At 42.0% G+C, this 18176-nt stretch overlaps 1 protein-coding gene across 6 annotated transcripts in view; it reads left to right on the forward strand.

Moving 5' to 3' along the window:
* Positions 1-2: 2 nt before the first annotated feature.
* Positions 3-18176, forward strand: part of FBXL13 (F-box and leucine rich repeat protein 13) — a 168011-nt gene continuing 149837 nt past the window's right edge. For 4 of the 6 annotated variants that reach the window (XM_039517650.1, XM_039517651.1, XM_039517673.1 and 1 more), the window contains exons 1-4: positions 3-145; positions 9629-9732; positions 15250-15343; positions 16460-16527. In XM_039517650.1, coding sequence (XP_039373584.1) covers positions 71-145; positions 9629-9732; positions 15250-15343; positions 16460-16527 — 341 coding nt within the window. In that variant the 5' untranslated portion in view covers positions 3-70. Of the gene's footprint in view, positions 146-3154; positions 3262-6480; positions 6600-9628; positions 9733-15249; positions 15344-16459; positions 16528-18176 lie in introns of those variants that run through there. The other 2 variants (XM_039517656.1, XM_039517666.1) reach the window with 2 other exon arrangements.

Genomic DNA, 18176 nt, shown 5'->3' on the forward strand with positions numbered 1-18176 from the left:
CTAGGCGACCGGGAGCGCCGCTGCCTCAGACGTAGGAGGCCGCGAGGTCCCGGAGGGGCCCGGCTCGACCATGTCCTCCCTGCGCAACGCGGACCCCGCGCTCCGGGCCTACTTCAAGCGCCACAGGCTCCTCGATGTCTACGAGGTAAAGGGGCTGCGCTGCGCAGGTGCCGGCGGGGCTGGGCGCGGAGCAAGAGACTCCAGCTGCGGGCTGAGTTGGGGAGGGCGGAGCTCCCCCCCTGCCTTCTGGCCCCGCCCCGTCCTGCAAACAGGCTCTGGGGGTTGCAGCGGTGTTGGCTAAATGTGATGAGGGGCCTAGGCCCGCGTGGGGCCGAGACTCGCGTGTGGCTGAGCCCGTGTTAGCAGCGGCTGGGCTTGCAGCAGCAGCCCCCAGCGTTGGCCGCTTGCCGCGTGAGACGGGAGAAGATGAAATCGCCGGCCCTGGAGCAGTAACGTCCCGCCACGAACGCAAGCCCGGGCGGGGCTGGCCCACTTTAGCTCTCCGAGGCTACCCTTCTGGGCCCACTGAAATCAATGGGATGGGAACTTTGCTGTTCACCAGTGGGGCCTGGGTTTCACCCACTGACTTCAGTGGAATTTGAGGGTGCTCACCTGTAATCACATCCGCCTTAGGGGTTGTACCATTGTAACTACACCCGTTGGAAAACATACCCTGAACAGCAATTCTTATACCACTCCAAAATCCGTGTGTGGACTATGCCCAAGTGTCTTGCATTTGACTATCTTGTTTTTCTGTCCAGTACTGGAGAGTATTTGTGGCCTCTTGTTGTGCTGTGGCTGCATCTATGGAAAGCCATAAGCATTTCTGCTCTGTCCACTAAAGCAGGCGTTCAAAACCTTTTTCTTTCTCAGCCTCCCCTCCCTCCCCCCGTTTGCCAACATGCTATAAAAACTCCACAGCCCACCAGTGCCACAACAACTGTTTTTCTGCATATAAAGTCCAGGGTCAGCCAGCATTAGGGGGTAGCAAGCAGGGCAATTGCCTGGGGCCCCACGCCACGAGGGCCCCCACAAAGTCCATGCTTTGGCTTTAGCCCTGAGTGGCGGGGTTCAGGGCCCCAGGCTTCATCCTCACACGATAGGGCTTTGACTTTCTGCCCTGGGCCCCAGTGAGTCTACCACTGACCCTGCTTGCTGGACCCCCCGAACCCCTGGTTGAGAACCGCTGCACTAAAGTGACAAACTTCAAACAGTTTGTGCATTTAATACTTCAAAGAAAAAGAAAAGTTAATTGAATTGCATGATCTGGATTTAGACTAAACCCAATGGTGTCCCAACTTGACCCTGTTGTAGACTGCATTGGCACCTTCCCTAATTTGCATAAAATGGAGAAGATTTCAGGCTCCTACATCTGTAATATAGAAATGCATTTGTTAAAAAGTTGAGGTGTAAGATTACAGCATGCAGGGCAGCTAGGTGCCTATCTCAAGTTGGGGCAATGCACGCTGTGTCCTGTAATATTTGTATGGCACATACATAGTTATATCAAAGATGATGGTAGCCACTGACCATGTTAGAATTTGGTGGTCCATATGTTGGATATCCCAAAAGTAAACAGGGACTTGAGATCTTTTATTAAACAGGTGAGATAAGAACATAAGAGTTGCCATACTGGGTCAGACCAAAGGTCCATCAAACCCAGAATCATGTCTTCCAACAGTGGCCAATGCCAGGTGCCCCAGAGAGAATGAACAGAACAGGTAATCATCAAGTGATCCATCCCCTGTCACCCATTCCCAGCTTCTGGCAAACAGAGGCTAGGGACACCATCCCTAGTGATAGTGAATGAAATTGCATATAATAGTGCTAAGAATTGCAAGGGAGAGAAAACTTATCTGAAGTCTTGAATGTTGTAAGGATAGTCAAATGAATATATAATTTTAGCCTTAGCATTGTTACCGGATTCTCTCCTACCCTTTTAATTTTTGTTAGTTTCTTCCCTATGAAAATCATTTGAAATTACGCAGAAGCCATATTACAATTTCCTTAATAGAAACAAAATAAAGATGCCATGTATGATAAAAGTGAGACACTTTTTCTGGGTATTCATAATCTTCTGCAAACAGATCAAACTTGTACCCAGGATTGCCATGGAAACTTTAGTAAAGAGGTTTTCACCAATCAGAATAACTGTAGAGCAGCCACTCCCCTAGCCCTTTAACTTTGGTATCTCCTAATCATTATCATCATCATCATTTTCCTATTATACCTCTGGCATTTAGGGCAGTGACGAAGCTCCTCCACTCCTGTCTGTTTTTGGCAAGTCTTTCAATGGTTCCCCAGCTGTGCCCCAGGTTTTTCAGCTCGGCTTCCACAGCTCTTCGCCATGTTGTTTTCGGGCGGCCTCATTTTCGCTTGCCTTCAAGTGTCCATCTTATTGCTACTCTGCTGATGGAATCAGTTTCCATCCAGAGCACATGACCGATCCATCTCCAATGCCTCCAGAAATGATGGTGCTCAGATCTTCTTGTCTGCACTGGGTCAATAGAACTTGGTTTGAAATTGTTCTGGGTCAAAAGATATGGAGGATTTTTCTGAGGCAGGTTGTATGGAATGACCTAATATGACTGCTATATTTGATGATACTCTTGGTTTCTTAAACACACATATTTTAGGTACAATTGGTTCACATTTTCAAGCTTTTCTCTGTAGCCCTGAGGGCCCGAAACATGCATTAGAATCTCAGCTTTCATTATTTAAAAATGATCTCTTGATTCCAGTAGCTGGGGCTTCAAGTAAAACATCAACTATCACAAGACTACAGTTGTGAGAATAGGCATCACTAACACGGTCCCCGGATGACATGTATTAATTCTGGAATGCTCATGATGTTTGGGACTATTACTGAATTCAAATCTCATTAGAACTGTGTCAAATGATTCCATTGGGTGGAATGATGGAGACATGCAATTGTTAACTTTGGTTTTGAACTACCTGATATCTGAAGGACAGACTGAAGTTCCAGACCCCTGAGATCCATTACATTGGAGAATGGAGAACAAAAGACTTGTCCGGCTAAGCAAGCACTCAATTGGTTTCCTAGTGGCCAGAACCTGCTAGCAGAGAGAGAATTTCAAAGGCTAAAATGGAAATTAGGCCCTCAGATTCCCAGGGAAAGTAAAATGAGAGTTAGGCACTAGTCTTTTTGTGCGTTAGAAAATTGTCTGTAGTACTAGTCTTCCCAATGATCTGGAAGACTGTTAGAGCTGAAGAGTTTGCAAGCAAACCACCTGGTCATAAGTATAAAATCTTTATATTTTTTTATCAGTTCAGATGACATTCTCTTCTAGATCAGTTCACATTCTATTTAACAAATGTAAATGAGTAAATAAGTGTGTGTGTGCAATTTTTGAACAATTACTGAACACACAGAAATGGAGCCTAGAGAAATGGTTCCTCTGTTCCTACACAAACAGCTTTAAAGATGAATGAGTGTTAAACTGTTTCAAGACGTTATAAACAAATGTCATAATCCTAAAAGAGTACAAATTAATTGTTACCTAAGATTAGGTAATTGTAAAAGGTCTATTATTAATTGTATTGGTAATATGTGTTGTGTGAGTATATGTTGGGTAAAGGGAAATATCATCCATCACACAATAACTGAAGTTTAAAAATGAGGCCTTGGTTAACTGGCATTGGAATTGTAGTCTAAATGTTAACGGCTTGAATCTGAGGGCTTGTCTACACTATGGGGACCATAGCTATGTCACACTAATCCTGCAATGTAGATGCAGCCTACTGCAACAGAAGGGGTTTTTCTGTCACTGTATGTAAGCCACTACCCTGAGCAATGGTAGCCAGGACCTAGCCATCACTGGGTGGGGTGGGGGGGTGGGATAGGCTGGCACGGCTGTGGTGCTCTGGGATATGAATTTTTCACACCCCTGAGTGACATAGTTATATCAGGTTTCAGAGTAGCAGCCGTGTTAGTCTGTATCTGCAAAAAGAACAGGAGTACCTGTGGCACCTTAGAGACTAACAAATTTATTTCAGCATTAGCTTTCGTGGGCTACAGCTCACTTCTTCGGATGCATAGAATGGAACACACAGAAAGAAGATATTTATACATACAGAGAATGTGAAAAGGTGGAAGTAGCCATGCCAACTGTAAGAGGCCAATCAATTGAGGTGAGCTATCATCAGCAGGAGAAAAAAACCTTTGAAGTGATAATCGAGATGACCCATAGAAGGTGTGAGGAGAACTTAACATGGGGAAATAGATTCAATTAGTGTAATGACCCAACCATTCCCAGTCTCTGTTTAAACCTAAGTTAATTGTATCTAATTTACATATTAATTCGAGTTCAGCAGTCTCTCTTTGGAGTCTGTTTTTGAAGTGTTTTTGTTGCAAAATTGCCACCTTCAAGTCTGTCACTGAGTGGTTAGAGAGGTTGAAGTGTTCTCCCACTGGTTTTTGAATGTTATGATTCCTGATGTCAGATTTGTGTCCATTTATTCTTTTGCGTAGAGACTGTCTGGTTTGGACAATGTACATGGCAGAGAGGCATTGCTGGCACATGATGGCATATATCACGTTGGTAGATGTGCAGGTGAACGAGCCCCTGATGGTGTGGCTGATGTGGTAAGGTCCTATGATGGTGTCACTTGAATAGATATGTGGACAGAGCTGGCATCGGGCTTTGTTGCAAGGATAGGTTCCTGGGTTAGTGTTTATGTTGTATGGTGTGCGGTTGCTGGTGAGTATTTGCTTCAGGTTTGGAGGCTGTCTGTAAGCGAGGACTGGCCTACCTCCCAAGATCTGTGAAAGTGAGGGATCATCTTTTAGGATAGGTTGTAGATCTTTGATGATGCACTGGAGAGGTTTTAGTTGGGGGCTGAAGGTGACGGCTAGTGGCGTTCTGTTATTTTCTTTGTTGGGCCTGTCCTGTAGTAGGTGGCTTCTGGGTACTCTTCTGGCTCTGTCAATCTGTTTTTTCACTTCAGCAGGTGGGTATTGTAGTTTAAAAAATGCTTGATAGAGATCTTGTTGGTGTTTGCCTCTGTCTGAGGGATTGGAGCAAATGTGGTTGTATCTTAGAGCTTGGCTGTAGACAATGGATTGTGTGGTGTGTCCTGGATGGAAGCTGGAGGCATGTAGGTACAGTTGGCATGGCTACTTCCACCATGTTCTCTGTATGTATAAATATCTTCTTTCTGTGTGTTCCATTCTATGCATACAAAGAAGTTTGCTGTAGCCCACAGAAGCTTATGTTGAAATACATTTGTTAGTCTCCAAGGTGCCACAAGTACTCCTGTTCTTTTTTTAGTGGTATCAGGCTGAATTTTAAGCATAGGCCAGGCTTGGGATTGATTTGTTCTTTCCTGGCTTTTTCCCTGTGTACAAAACTTAGGTTTAGAAGGTATTAATAAAAACCTTTAATTTGTGCAACTGTAAGTTAAACAACAGATGGGCACTTTTCTAGGTTATTGAATAGACAGAATTCATATAAGAATTAGCCTGATTATTTGACATTATCTTGATTTTAATTTGATAATTTGAATTCTTTTGGATTGTTTTGTTGTTAGCTAAGTAATGTTATGTTAAGTGAGAGGTAGCTATTTTATGATGTGTGATTGTGCTTTCATTTGAGTTGTTGAATGTTAGGGATAACTTTCCTAATTTATAAACTTTATTAATATCTCAAGTCTTTGTTTCTTTTGGTTACGTAATGGGTCTCCCTGGAATTACTTGGAACCTTGGGGAAATTAACGAGAACCAGACAACCTTTGTACCGTTTAGGCCCAGTTTTTCTCACATCTGTGTTGGGCATTATCATCATTAAGGATTACTGACATGAGTATGGGTTGCAGGATCAGGCCGTAAGACACCATTTCTTGTACAATTTTTTTAAAAAGAATTCCCAGGTCTAAATTTTTGGTGAGCTATTTTGCATTTTCTTTGGTCAAATTTTTGTACATATACTATGCCTAGAAGATCCATTGAAAGAAAAGAAGTGCGCATTCAATTAAAAATAAAAGCTATAAAAGAGCTCCAAATCTATGAAAAATGCAAGTTTAGCAGACAGGTGCTGGCTCAGTCCAGCAGAGGGAGTATTTGAACAGCCTTAAGTCCTTTTTGGAAAATATATTAAGGTGAAAACACACATGAAGAGAATCACTATATTGTCCACATATCTAGTACTCTGCTTAATATTGTCCACATATCTAGTACTCTGCTTAACAGCGTATTATTTATATTGTAATTATTATAATAAATGATGGATTTATAATACTTGTTGATATTGCTGTATGCACCCAGTTATTGTCATCTGGATACATCTTGGAGATTGTCTTTTTACTAGTGAGGTTCAGTAGAAGCTAAAGTTAGAATCAATTTATCATTTATTTTATGAAAATATTCAAACAGTGTAAATTTAAGTTGTTCATTGTTTGTTGTTTCATACACTAAAGAAAAAGATATTTCGTTAATTATGTTTTGTTTCTTGTATTCCTTAGTTCTGCTTCCCTATGGAAATGTCTTAAAAAGCAGACTATATCTATGCTGACAAAACAGTCTTATTGCACACCCATATTCTGACTGGCAATGACCCTTTATACAACCCTGCTCCCCCCTGGTAAAGATTATTTTGATTTTGAGAATGAATAAATAGTGTGTTTGTGTATTGACATTGGTCAGCAAATATCACAGTTGCCATAGTTATTTCCTGGTTTAAATATTATTGATATTTTATTTTTAATCATTTGTATTATGATAGTGGCCAAAAGGCTGCACTCAGGATCAGGGCTCCATTGTGCTGGGTGCTGGCAGATGGAAACAGTCCCTGGCCAGGAGAGTTTAGAATCCAGCAGACAAAATAATGAGGATTGGGTACATAGCCAGCTTTAGGCCTATTCCACCAATTCCCCCGAATCGGGCCCTGCTCTTAAGAGGGCCCCGCGCCTAGTGAGAATCCCTTCCCTGGCTAGAGGCGCTTTTTAAATTTTTACTCACCTGGCGGCGCTTCGGGTCTTCGGCGGTACTTCGGCGGCGGGTCCTTCGCTTGCTCTGGGTCTTCGGTGGCACTTCGGCGGCGGGTCCTTCAGTGCCACTGAAGACCTGGAGCGAGTGAAGGACCCACCACTGAAGTGCCACCGAAGACTCGGAGCACCGCCCGATGAGTACAAGCCCCACATGGTTTTTTACATTTTTTTTTTTTTAAGTCATCTCTGCCGGGGCCCTGTCAAAACTGTTCAAATTGGGCCCCGCACTTCCTAAAGCTGGCCCTGATTGGGTATAGCATATAGGCAAGTGAACATAGTGATGATTGACATGTTAGTTACATGTTTTGTTGGGTTTTTATTCTTTATTTTGGGGTAAGAGGAATGGTAGGAATGAGTTATAAGAAGAAAGCAGGAAATGAAAGTAAAGTAAAGAGAGAATTACAGCTTATGACCTGCCTATCTTTGGTCAGCTGGCAGCTTGCTGTTTTGAGTTTTCCCCATGCACAAGGGGTGGCATGGAAGATAATGTTTGAAGGAAACTTTGAGAAAGAAGCTGGCTGGTGGGCAGTAAAGGCTGGGATTATTGGTAGAGAATGTCAGTGTCTGGCATTGTGATAAGTTACCAGAGAAGCTATGTAAGGTGAAGATCCTTAAAGGTAAAGACAAGAAATGTGTATTTGATGTGCTGATTAAGTGAAAGTAAGTAGAGAGGACTAGAGAAGAGTTTGAGGTATCAGAATGACAAGCCAGGAAGATGATTTGAACAATATAATTTTGAATGGACTTGAAGGAGCTGAGATTGCAGGGGTCAAGGCCAAAGATCTGCAATAATCAGGATGCAAAACTAGGAGAGCCTGAGTGAGAATTTTGGTGGTAGGTCAGTTCTTAGAGATGTTATGTAGGACAAAGCTGCAAGATTTATACATGGAGACAGGGTTGAGTCAAAGATGACATCCATATTACAGTCCTGTATAACATGGAGAATGGTGCTGTTGTCCACAGTGATGGAGCAAGTGGAAATAGGAGGAGAACTTAGGAAAGCTGGGTATCCATTTTTCAGCAAAGAAAAAACTCTGGTATCTCAGCTATTGCTGTGTGATGCCTGTTGACAAATGCTGTCCTCTTAATGGTAAGCACTATATTTTCCACTGCTAGGGATGGGGAAGTATTTGTATAAACAGCAAACTGTGCTCTAGGATAGTCATCTGCAGAAGAGTGGTCTTTCCTCCAGTTTTAGGAGTGCAGTTATGATGGAAAATTTCTTCCCTGTGTTCCTCTCTATTCATGGGTTTTCTGGGATATTCCTGTGTGCATATAGCCATAATTTGTCCTCATGTGCGTAATGTAACCAGTTCATAGAGTTTGATTTAATCTTTCTTGCCACATACCTCTACCCCGATATAACGTGACCCAATATAAATGAATTAGGATATAACGTGGTAAAGCAGCACCCCAGGAGGGCGGGGCTGCGCACTCCAGTGGATCAAAGCAAGTTTGATATAACGTGGTTTCACCTATAACACAGTAAGATTTTTTTGGCTCCTGAGGACAGCGTTATATCGGGGTAGAGGTGTACTTAAACACAGAGTCCATTAGCATATCCTCTAATATATCTTTATTTTGGCAGATAACTATACATTGCCTCACCAGGTACTTGTTTAGCTGTGCTACTGAGAAAACCTTTTTCATTTTTAATCTATGAAAAAATGAATAATGAATTAGTTCCTTTGAGAATTCCAGAGGATCATGGAAATGAACATCTTCCCATCTATCAGGAGCTTAACAATGTCTCTCACCATCACTTGAAATCATGGAAGCCCTTTTGGACCCATGCATTTAACATTCAACAATGCAGCTTCAACCCTGTTGAAGCTAGGAAAGCTGAACGGAACTCACAAGAAGTCACAAATAAACACCCTGTGAAAGATCCGATGCAGAAGGTCCCTGGCTTTGATCTCCAACTGCATCCACACAAACCATGGCAGATGCAGATGCTTGCTGCACAAATGGAGAATTAAAGACTCTCCAGTGTGCAACTGTGGTCACCCAGAACAGACCAGAGAACATAAATAACTCAATGCCCCATTCACAAATACGAAGGAGGCATCACAGCAATACACTCTGCTACTGCAGATGCAATTATTTGGCCTAACCATCTAAATGTAAAATTATGGTGGTTGTTCTACATTTGCATCAGCAATATGAAAAAGAAGAAGATTGTTTATTATTCATAAGTGAGAAATGAACTAGGTAGTCCTATAACTCACTGCTGAAAAGCAACTGCTCCCATCCCCCAATGCAATGCAACATTATAACTATTCAATATAGGACCAAATTCCACATCTTCTCTACCTCAAAAGGTTATTGTGAGATATAATTTAGTAATGCTTTTAAAGAAATTTGAGATCCTTGGGTGGAAAGTACTATAGAAGTGCCATATATTTTGTTGTTATGATATGACCAGAGGCATGAGGGCTACCAGTTGAAATATACTGATATATACATTATGGCATTTAAAATAAGAATTAAATAAAAGAAACAGAATGATAAAATGACAGAGAAGAATTGTATAAATGTTATACTATTTAAAATTCATTTGGTAGCTGTGTTTAGCGTAACAGTTTCAGACATGTGAAAGGTGTTAATCTGTTCTTTTTTACAGACTCTACTATGTGGTGTATTTATTATGTGTCCAGAGGATCCACTTAAGTTTTTAGAAGAAAAGATCAGAGAAATAATGGAGAACGGACTAGATGGTATTTTATGGTACTTATCAAATGTTTTTGTGTGTTCTATGTGGTGTAAAATATTGAAATGTCAATTTTAAAACAGCACTAATGTTGCATTTACTGTCATCTGCAAAATAAATATCCCTCATGCCCAGAGATTAATAGCACGTTACAAATAGACTGATTAATATTGAGATTTTGTACTAAAAACATACAAGATATTTTTCCTTTGTCTATTTTTATTTGAATTGTCCACAGAGTATTTACTAAATGTATTTAATATTATATTTCTGTTATAACATATATTTATTGAGCTCTTTATTTTGAGATAAACATTATGGGCTATGTATCAGGGGGTAGCCGTGTTGGTCTGTATCCACAAAAACAACGAGGAGGCCGGTGGCACCTTAAAGTCTAACAGATTTATTTGGGCATAAGCTTTTGTGGGTAAAAAACCCCACTTGTTGGGCCCAACAAGGAAAATAACAGAACACCACTAGCCATCACGTACAGCCCCCCAGCTAAAAATCTCCAGCACATCATCAACAATCTACAACCTATCCTGGAAAATGATCCCTCACTCTCACAGACCTTGGGAGGCAGGCCAGTCCTCGCTTAGAGACAGCCCCCCAACCTGAAGCAAATACTCACCAGCAACTACACACCACACCACAGAAACACTAACCCAGGAACCAATCCCTGTAACAAACTCCGTTGCCTACTCTGTCCGCATATCTACTCTAGCAACACCATCATAGGACCCAACCACATCAGCCACACCATCAGGGGCTCATTCACCTGCACATCTACTGATGTGATTTATGCCATTATGTGCCAGCAATGCCCCTCTGCTATGTACATTGGCCAAGATGAACAGTCTCTACGTAAAAGAATAAATGGACACAAATCAGACATCAGGAATGGTAACATAGAAAAGCCAGTAGGAGAACACTTCAGTCTCCCTGGACATTCAATAACAGATTTAAAAGTAGCCATCCTTCAAAAATAAAAACCCTTCAGAAACAGACTTCAAAGAGAAACTGCCGAGCTACAATTCATTTGCAAACTTAATACCATTAATTTGGGCTTGAATAGGGACTGGGAGTGGCTGGGTCACTACAAAAGCAATTTTTCCTCTCTTGGTATTGACACCTCCTCATCAGTTATTGGGAGTGAACCACATCTACCCTGACTGAATTGGCCTTGTCAATACCGGTTCTCCACTTGTAAGGTAACTCCCTTCTCTTCATGTGCCAGTATATTTATGCCTATATCTGTAATTTTCACTCCATGCATCTGAAGAAGTGGGTTTTTTACCCATGAAAGCTTATACCCAAATAAATCTGTCAGTCTTTAAGGTGCCACCTCGTTGTTGTTATGCGCTATATCCCCAGCTGGTGTAAATTGACATAGCTTCATTGAAGTCAGTGCTGATATACACCACCTAAGGATGTGGCTCTAAATGTATTGAATTACTCATAGACTTATTTTCCATTTTTTATTTCTCACCTCTCTCTCTTTTTGAAACTTATGCATCACAGTAAGGGAAAAGAAACTACAGGCTAAGGGGCTAATCTCATTCACACTGCAGTCAAAGGAAATATTTCTACTGACTTTGCTGGAGGTGGGATTGGGCCCTAATAACTAACTAACTATCCAAATAGACATTGGAGCTGTCACTATAGTATCTGAATGCCTTCCAAGTACTTCAAAATGGAAATCACAATAACAGTCTGACTTGCTCTCTTACTTTTCTCCTTCCCAGTGTGTAGCAAAAATATCTTGATTAGTTTATAGTTTGTGGTGTGAGAGAGACAGAGAGTGTATGTGTGTCTGATTAGCTTGTTGTGGGAAAGCCAAGTCGACAAGATGAGTTTTGTATTCAGTTTTGAACATGGTGAGGCCCCAGGGTTGTACTTACCTTTTGTGAGAATAAATTCAGTAATGTAGGTCCAGCTCCTATGAAAGTCCTGTCTCCTCAGTCAAGATACTTCACTTATAGGTGAATAGTTTCATAGCTCCAGTATAATTCATGTGAGGTCATGCTTCTGAAGAGGTGATCTCTGTGGTACTTAAGTCCAGTCTATATGGGCTTTGAATATTAGGACAGAGATCTTGAACTGGACTCTTTTTTGGGGGGCGCCAGTTCAGAGAGCAGAGAATCAGTCTGATGTACTCTTGGTGACCTGTGTTCCTGAGCAGCTGGGCTGCTGTGTTTTATACCAAGTAGAGCTTTTCCAGGTGCACAGCTTTATTCCTAGAGATAATGAGTGCAATAATGAAACCTGGAAAGTTAAACTATCATAATGATTAAATTGAGCTATAAAATAACCTGTATTGTATCCCTCTCCTCAGTGTAAAGAAAGAACAGATATAAGAAAAAAAGAGCTAATGAATGTTTTTGTTGACTAAGATGTTAGTAACACACTCTCTACAAAGGCTTACATTCTGGAGGCCAGTGGGAATTTTATCGAAGAAGGAGAGCTGGATTGATTTTAAATCAATTTGTATTAAAGTTTATATTATGTAGACAGGTTGGGTGACTATATAACATGCAGTTTCTCAGGTTACTGCTTCAATGCATCTGCCATCACTGATGCATCCTATTTACTAAGGGGCTGTTCCTGTGAAGTGCTGAGCATGCCAACACCCAGTGACATCAGTGGGAAATGAAGGTGTTCAGCTGGATCAGGCCCAAAAAGGCATAGTTGGAGCTCATAGTTAGACAGCAGCTAGAGAAGTTAGGGGACTAAAGATGGCAAAAGTAGAGGGGGAGCAAAAGATAATGGAGAAAAGTGGCTTGGATTTCATAGGGCCAGTCTGTGGCTGGCCCATGTGCAGGTGCACAGGTGGGAGGGGAAATATTAATGGAACCTCTCTCCCTTACATACCCTACGCAAGGGTCACACACAATTCTAGTCTTTGCATATTACTGCTGGGGGAATTCTGCACCACTGTGTGTGCGCAGAATTAATGTCCCCTGCAGATTTCTTTGTTTCCCCATAGCAAAAGACTTTCTGACAGGGAAGCAAAGGGAAACTGCAAGAGCAGTCACACACCACTCCCTAGCAGCACAGATACATCATTTCAGGCAGCCGGCGGAGAGGTAAATCACTGCGGGGCTGGGGATACCCCAGCCAGTGGCTCCTACCCTGGGCCAGGATTGGCTGCTAGTCCCAGCTGGGCTGGAGACAGGAGAGGACGGGACTTCCTCTTCTCCTGCAAGGAATGGCTGCAGCTGTGTCAGACCCACCCCAAGAAACCTCCCCTAGCTGCAGGAAGCTCAGCATCCTCCCCTGCTTCCTGCCCTCATCACTCCTCAGTTGTGGGGGGGAGGGGTCACTGTATGGGGAGCTGCTCCCCCATCTTCCCAACACCCATGCATCCGGACCTTCCATACCCAGACACCCCTGCCAAGCCTCACCCCATACACCCAGAGCCCCCAGCACTCCATACCCAAACCTCACCCTGCTGAACCTTAACCTAATCATCTGGAGCCCCTGGCACCCAGACTCCCTGCCTGAGCTCCCTGCACTCAACCCCCCAACCCTGACAAGCCACACCCCCCGCATCACCCTGGGCCCCCACATCCAGACACCCACACCTCTGACCCCCAACTAGCTGCACCCAGACCCCACCAACCCCCACTCCCCCAGCTGAGACCCCCCACACCCAGACCCCTCCGTTGAACTCCAACCACCTTCACCTGGAAGCCCCTGCAGAATCCCATTGCCCCTGCATCTGGAACCCCCCCAACCAGCCTCTGTGCATCCAGATCCCCCCACACCTAGACCCCCCGCTGAGCTGCCTGCACCCAGATTGTCCCAGGCAGAACCCTCTCACCTCACGCTTGGATGCTCCCACATTGAGCCCCTTCACACTTGGATCCTGCCTGGTTGAGCCTGGCTGCCCCACATCTAGTGCACCTGGCACAGAGGGGCAGGGCCCCAGGGTGTTTTTGGGGCAGGACCAGGCCTTGTGCTGTGTCAGGGTCTGGTGCAGCCTCACCGCTGAGTCCATGTCCTGGGGTGGGGGGACTGCAGGATGCAGCCAGTGGCTTGTTCTCCCCACTGCCATGCTGGAGCCTCTGCATTTATTTATTGACAAATAGAACTTGGAGAATTTTAAAATATTATGTGTAGAATTTTTAATTTTTTGGCACAGAATGCCCTCAGGAGTAGCACATGGAATAGTTGCTGCTTCCCTATGCCATCAGGGTCCCACCTTACTCTGAAGGGATGAGAGGTGAGGAGGAGATGGGGCCATGTCCCTACCTCCCTCTGTACCAGTCCATGGAATGGACCAGTTGACCTATAGAGCAGATAGCGCCATCCATTGGTATGGTGCAGTTTGTGCAGTCTCTCTGCATACTAAACCCCCTCCTGGAGCATGCTATGACAGTGGTCCCCAAACTTTTTTGTCTGCCCCCCCTTACCTGGTTTACGCCCCCCCTTGCCCGACCATGGTAAGGGCCGGGGGCTGCGTCCGAGAGTGGGCCTGTGTTTGGGGCCAGAACTGCAGCCAGGTATGGAGCCACAGCTGGGAATAGGGTCAGGAGCCAGTGGCCGAGGCCGGTGCCAGACCTGTGGCTGGGGCTGGAGGCAGGGTCAGAGTGGAGCAGGTGGCAGAGTGGGGCTGGATGGCGCTTTCTCCCCACTCCATGTGTGGATTGGCCCGGTCCCCACTGCACCCTCCCAAATGTTCCTCCATTCTCCCCTGGAGGGCACCCCCCACAGTTTGGGGACCACTGCTTTGTGGGGTTATAGGACTCTGCATACTCCTAGTGTTCACTGGAAGCTAAATGTAACAGTTTGGTCCATAATTATGGGGTCTTCTGTGTTTACTTTCCATTATTTTTAACATCTTCTTAAAAGGTTGAAAATAGAATTTCTTTTTCTATTGTTTTTATCCTCTGACAAACATTTTTTCCCCGTGTTTCTCATGGAAGTATAAATCAACATGGCTATGTTTTATTCATTTGGTTATGGGATTACGTTTTTTTAAATTACTTTTACTTCCTATGCATGCTCACAGACTACTCTGCGTAAGCAGAAAACATTGCATGAAGGTCTATAAGTCATACATAAATAGTGACTGTTTGGAAAAAAATCAGCATTAAGAATGGAAAAATATTTTGTAACTTGAGCATTTTCCATTAGGTTATATCTTTTTAAAGGTAGGTTAAATTTTGACCCCAAATGACCCAAGTGTATCTCTGAGGACTTCAGTAACTCAGACGTAGGTTAGGGATTTGTTATAGAAGTGGATGGGTGAGATTGTGTGGCCTGCATTGTGCAGGAGGTCAGACTAGATGATCATAATGGTCCCTTCTGACCTTAAAGTCTCTGAGTCTATGAGTCTATGAACATAGCACCGAACTTAATCTGTTTTCATATAGTAGGCGAACATAATTTTAAAGCTTTGGCACATTAACAGAGTTGGAATGAAGGTAGTGAGGGTATTAAATAATCAGTTAGCTGTAGAGAAATTAATTTTCCTTCAGTGTTACTAATGTGGCTTACATAATTTACTTTTTTGTTTATTTGTTTTGCAGGGATGCATGTATTGATTCATCCTTAAGGCCAAAATTAAAGAGGATTTCAGAAACTTATTTGCACATCCTTTTTGGACTAAATGATGAACAGCTGGTAACAATCATTGAGCAATTGCACTGAATCTATACTTTAAAAAAATCTTTCAATACAGAAGGGTTTAATTTTTCCGTCAAGTTTATTTCATGATTCTGCCATTTCTGTTGTAGTTTATGTGAAGGAATGGTGGTACCTTCCATTTGTTTCTATTGTTAGTTTTATGATCTTCCAAAATGTACATCTTCATATTGGCATTTTGTCTACGCATATGGTAGATTGCCAAAAATAGTAGCGTCTTTATCAAAATTGGACAGAATTACTAATGTAATGAACTTCTATGGTACAATCTTTCCAAGTGCATCTGGACCCAGTTTCAGTTTCATGATGTTCTGTGTATTATTTGGTTTGATTGATTCTACTAAATAAGAACATAAAGGTAATTGGCAAAGGAGATGAAGAAGGTTTCTTAGAATTGGGCAGTGGTCCTGTATAATTTATGAAATTACAGAAAAAATCTTTACATGTACCCAAGATTTTGGAAGAGTGCATTTTAAATAGATCCATGTAAATATCAATAATAAATATAAAGTGAGCACTGTATACTTTGCCTTCTGTGTTGTAATTTAAATCTATATATTTGAAAATGTAGAAAACATCAAAAAAATTAAATAAATGGTATTCTATGATTGTTTAACATCATAATTAATCATGATTATTTTTTTTACTTACTCGACAGCCCTAATAAGGTTATTAAATTCTAGCAAACCACAAAGTAAAAGAGAAGAATTTAAAAGAAAAGATAGAATGTTTCTAGCAATTAAATATATTTTATCAGTAAAACAGTGAATTTTGGGGAAGAAATGCTGACATTGAGCTAGATTAATGCCTTCTTCATATGTACAGTTCAGTTCTATATTTAGTTTTTGCCTTCAGATTTTATGCCTGTAAAAGCAGGTTTATACTGAAAGAAGTTGATAGGGGAAGAAAGATACAGAGAAAAATGTCATAGACAGAAAATTGTATCTGAACATGAATTTCTTTGAACTGTACCATTTAATTTGCATTGATCAATATGGAAAATAAAACTGCCAGTATTTTTGGCTACTTTTTAAGCATTCACTATGCAACACCATTTTTTAATTTGTGTATTAATATAATACATTATTTGTTTAGATGACTGACGAGTTATGTGGCAAAGCATGGAACTTTTACAGCAAAAACTTAAAGAAAGTGTACTTTCAGTAAGTATATGTACTGTACATGAAGAATACTGAATTTTTAGGAAAAAATCCGCTTTGTCTAGAATATTTAGTGTTATTGCGAGTTGTATACTTAGATTTCACCAACGAAGAAACAATTGTAAACTCCTTAGGCACTATACGCCTTAACATAGAATCACAGACCCCTTGGGCATTCTGATCTGCCTTGCTACCCAGACAAGCTCGTCTCTGTGACAGATGGTCACTTTACATCAAAGATCACAAAATATTCAGATTACTCCCAGTCCCAAAGGACCAGTCACTTATTCCAGGTCAATTTGCACCATAGATCTCATGCCAGAGATAATACTTGTAGGCAGTCCTGTAAAAAACTAACTAGAAGTTTATTAACTAGGAAAAAGAAATGAGAGTTATTTAAAAGGCTAAAGCATTTAAGCATGCACGCACATGTGAGATACAATCTTAAATTCAAAAGGGAATAGAAGCTTCTATAATAAGCAAGATTTTATGTCCTTTGGGGCTAACTCAAGCCAAGCAGCCTGGGGATCTCTTGTTTATATTTAGGAATCTTTGCCCCTCAGAGACCAGACAGCATAAAGAGACCCTAATGCCTTCTGGTCAGGGATTTTTATCCCCACTTCTCTAGAGTGCAGGCTGATGGGCCGAGCGCTTCTGCACGTAACCTCTTCATGGTTGGGTGGGAGGAGCAATCAACAAAGTTTTTGTTCCGCACTGACTCATGTAGATTCCATAGTCCTTGCTGATGGGTGGGAGAGAACATCTTCTGCAGGAATCCAGGATTTTGCATTATTTGAAATTTTTTTCCTGGTTGGTGAGTTACATAGTTTTAGAACAAGCATTTTACAGTTATAGAGCAAACACTTCAGTATTACCTTTTAGCAGATATAAGTAGGATTCATGCATGCAGCATTCTATAAGCATTTCATAAAGTCTGAGCATTAAACGCATTTTTATAACACTAACATCTGTTTTAACTATAGTAACCCACAGGTAAACCAGACTGGTTTCCAGTTATGCATTTGTCAATGATCAGTGAGGCCTGGGGTCTTGGCATGATCTGGCACCTGGACTGCCAGCATCACAAACAGAATGAGGATAGATGACCAAATTAGATTATTCGGTTTTGCTTTCTTTTAGCAATGTTATTTTGTATTCATAATGTAGTGAGCTCAGAGTGTCTGTAAATTCCAGGCCCAATCCAAAGTTTATTGAAATCAGTGGAAGTCTTTTGACTTCAGTGGGTTTTGGACCAGGCCTTCCCTGTATTGCCTCTCATACAGATTAATCTTGCCAGAGTACTAAAATCCCAATGGAGAAAGGATATTTTGGGGTAGGGTTAAAGTACAGGACTGAGAGTCAAGGATCTGGGTTCTCTTTCTGGCTCTTATTCAGATTAACTTTGTGACTTTGGGCAATTCACTCATTCTCTCTGTGCTTCAGTTTTTCTCTCTCTATATAAATACTTACATGCATTCTGAATGAATTAATCGTTAATCAAAAATCACTTCATTGTGGCCATGAATTTCAAAGGTCCAACAGTTTTCCATTGGAACTAACATTTAGGGGAGATAAGGCTAGAGGTCCAGAAAAAGCTATTACTTCTTGAGTGGAGAATAGTGCACGTGTCTGATATATAACCATGATAGTCA

The sequence above is a fragment of the Mauremys reevesii genome, linkage group 1 (genome assembly GCF_016161935.1).
Source record: "Mauremys reevesii isolate NIE-2019 linkage group 1, ASM1616193v1, whole genome shotgun sequence".
In the NCBI taxonomy this organism is placed as follows: domain Eukaryota; kingdom Metazoa; phylum Chordata; order Testudines; family Geoemydidae; genus Mauremys; species Mauremys reevesii.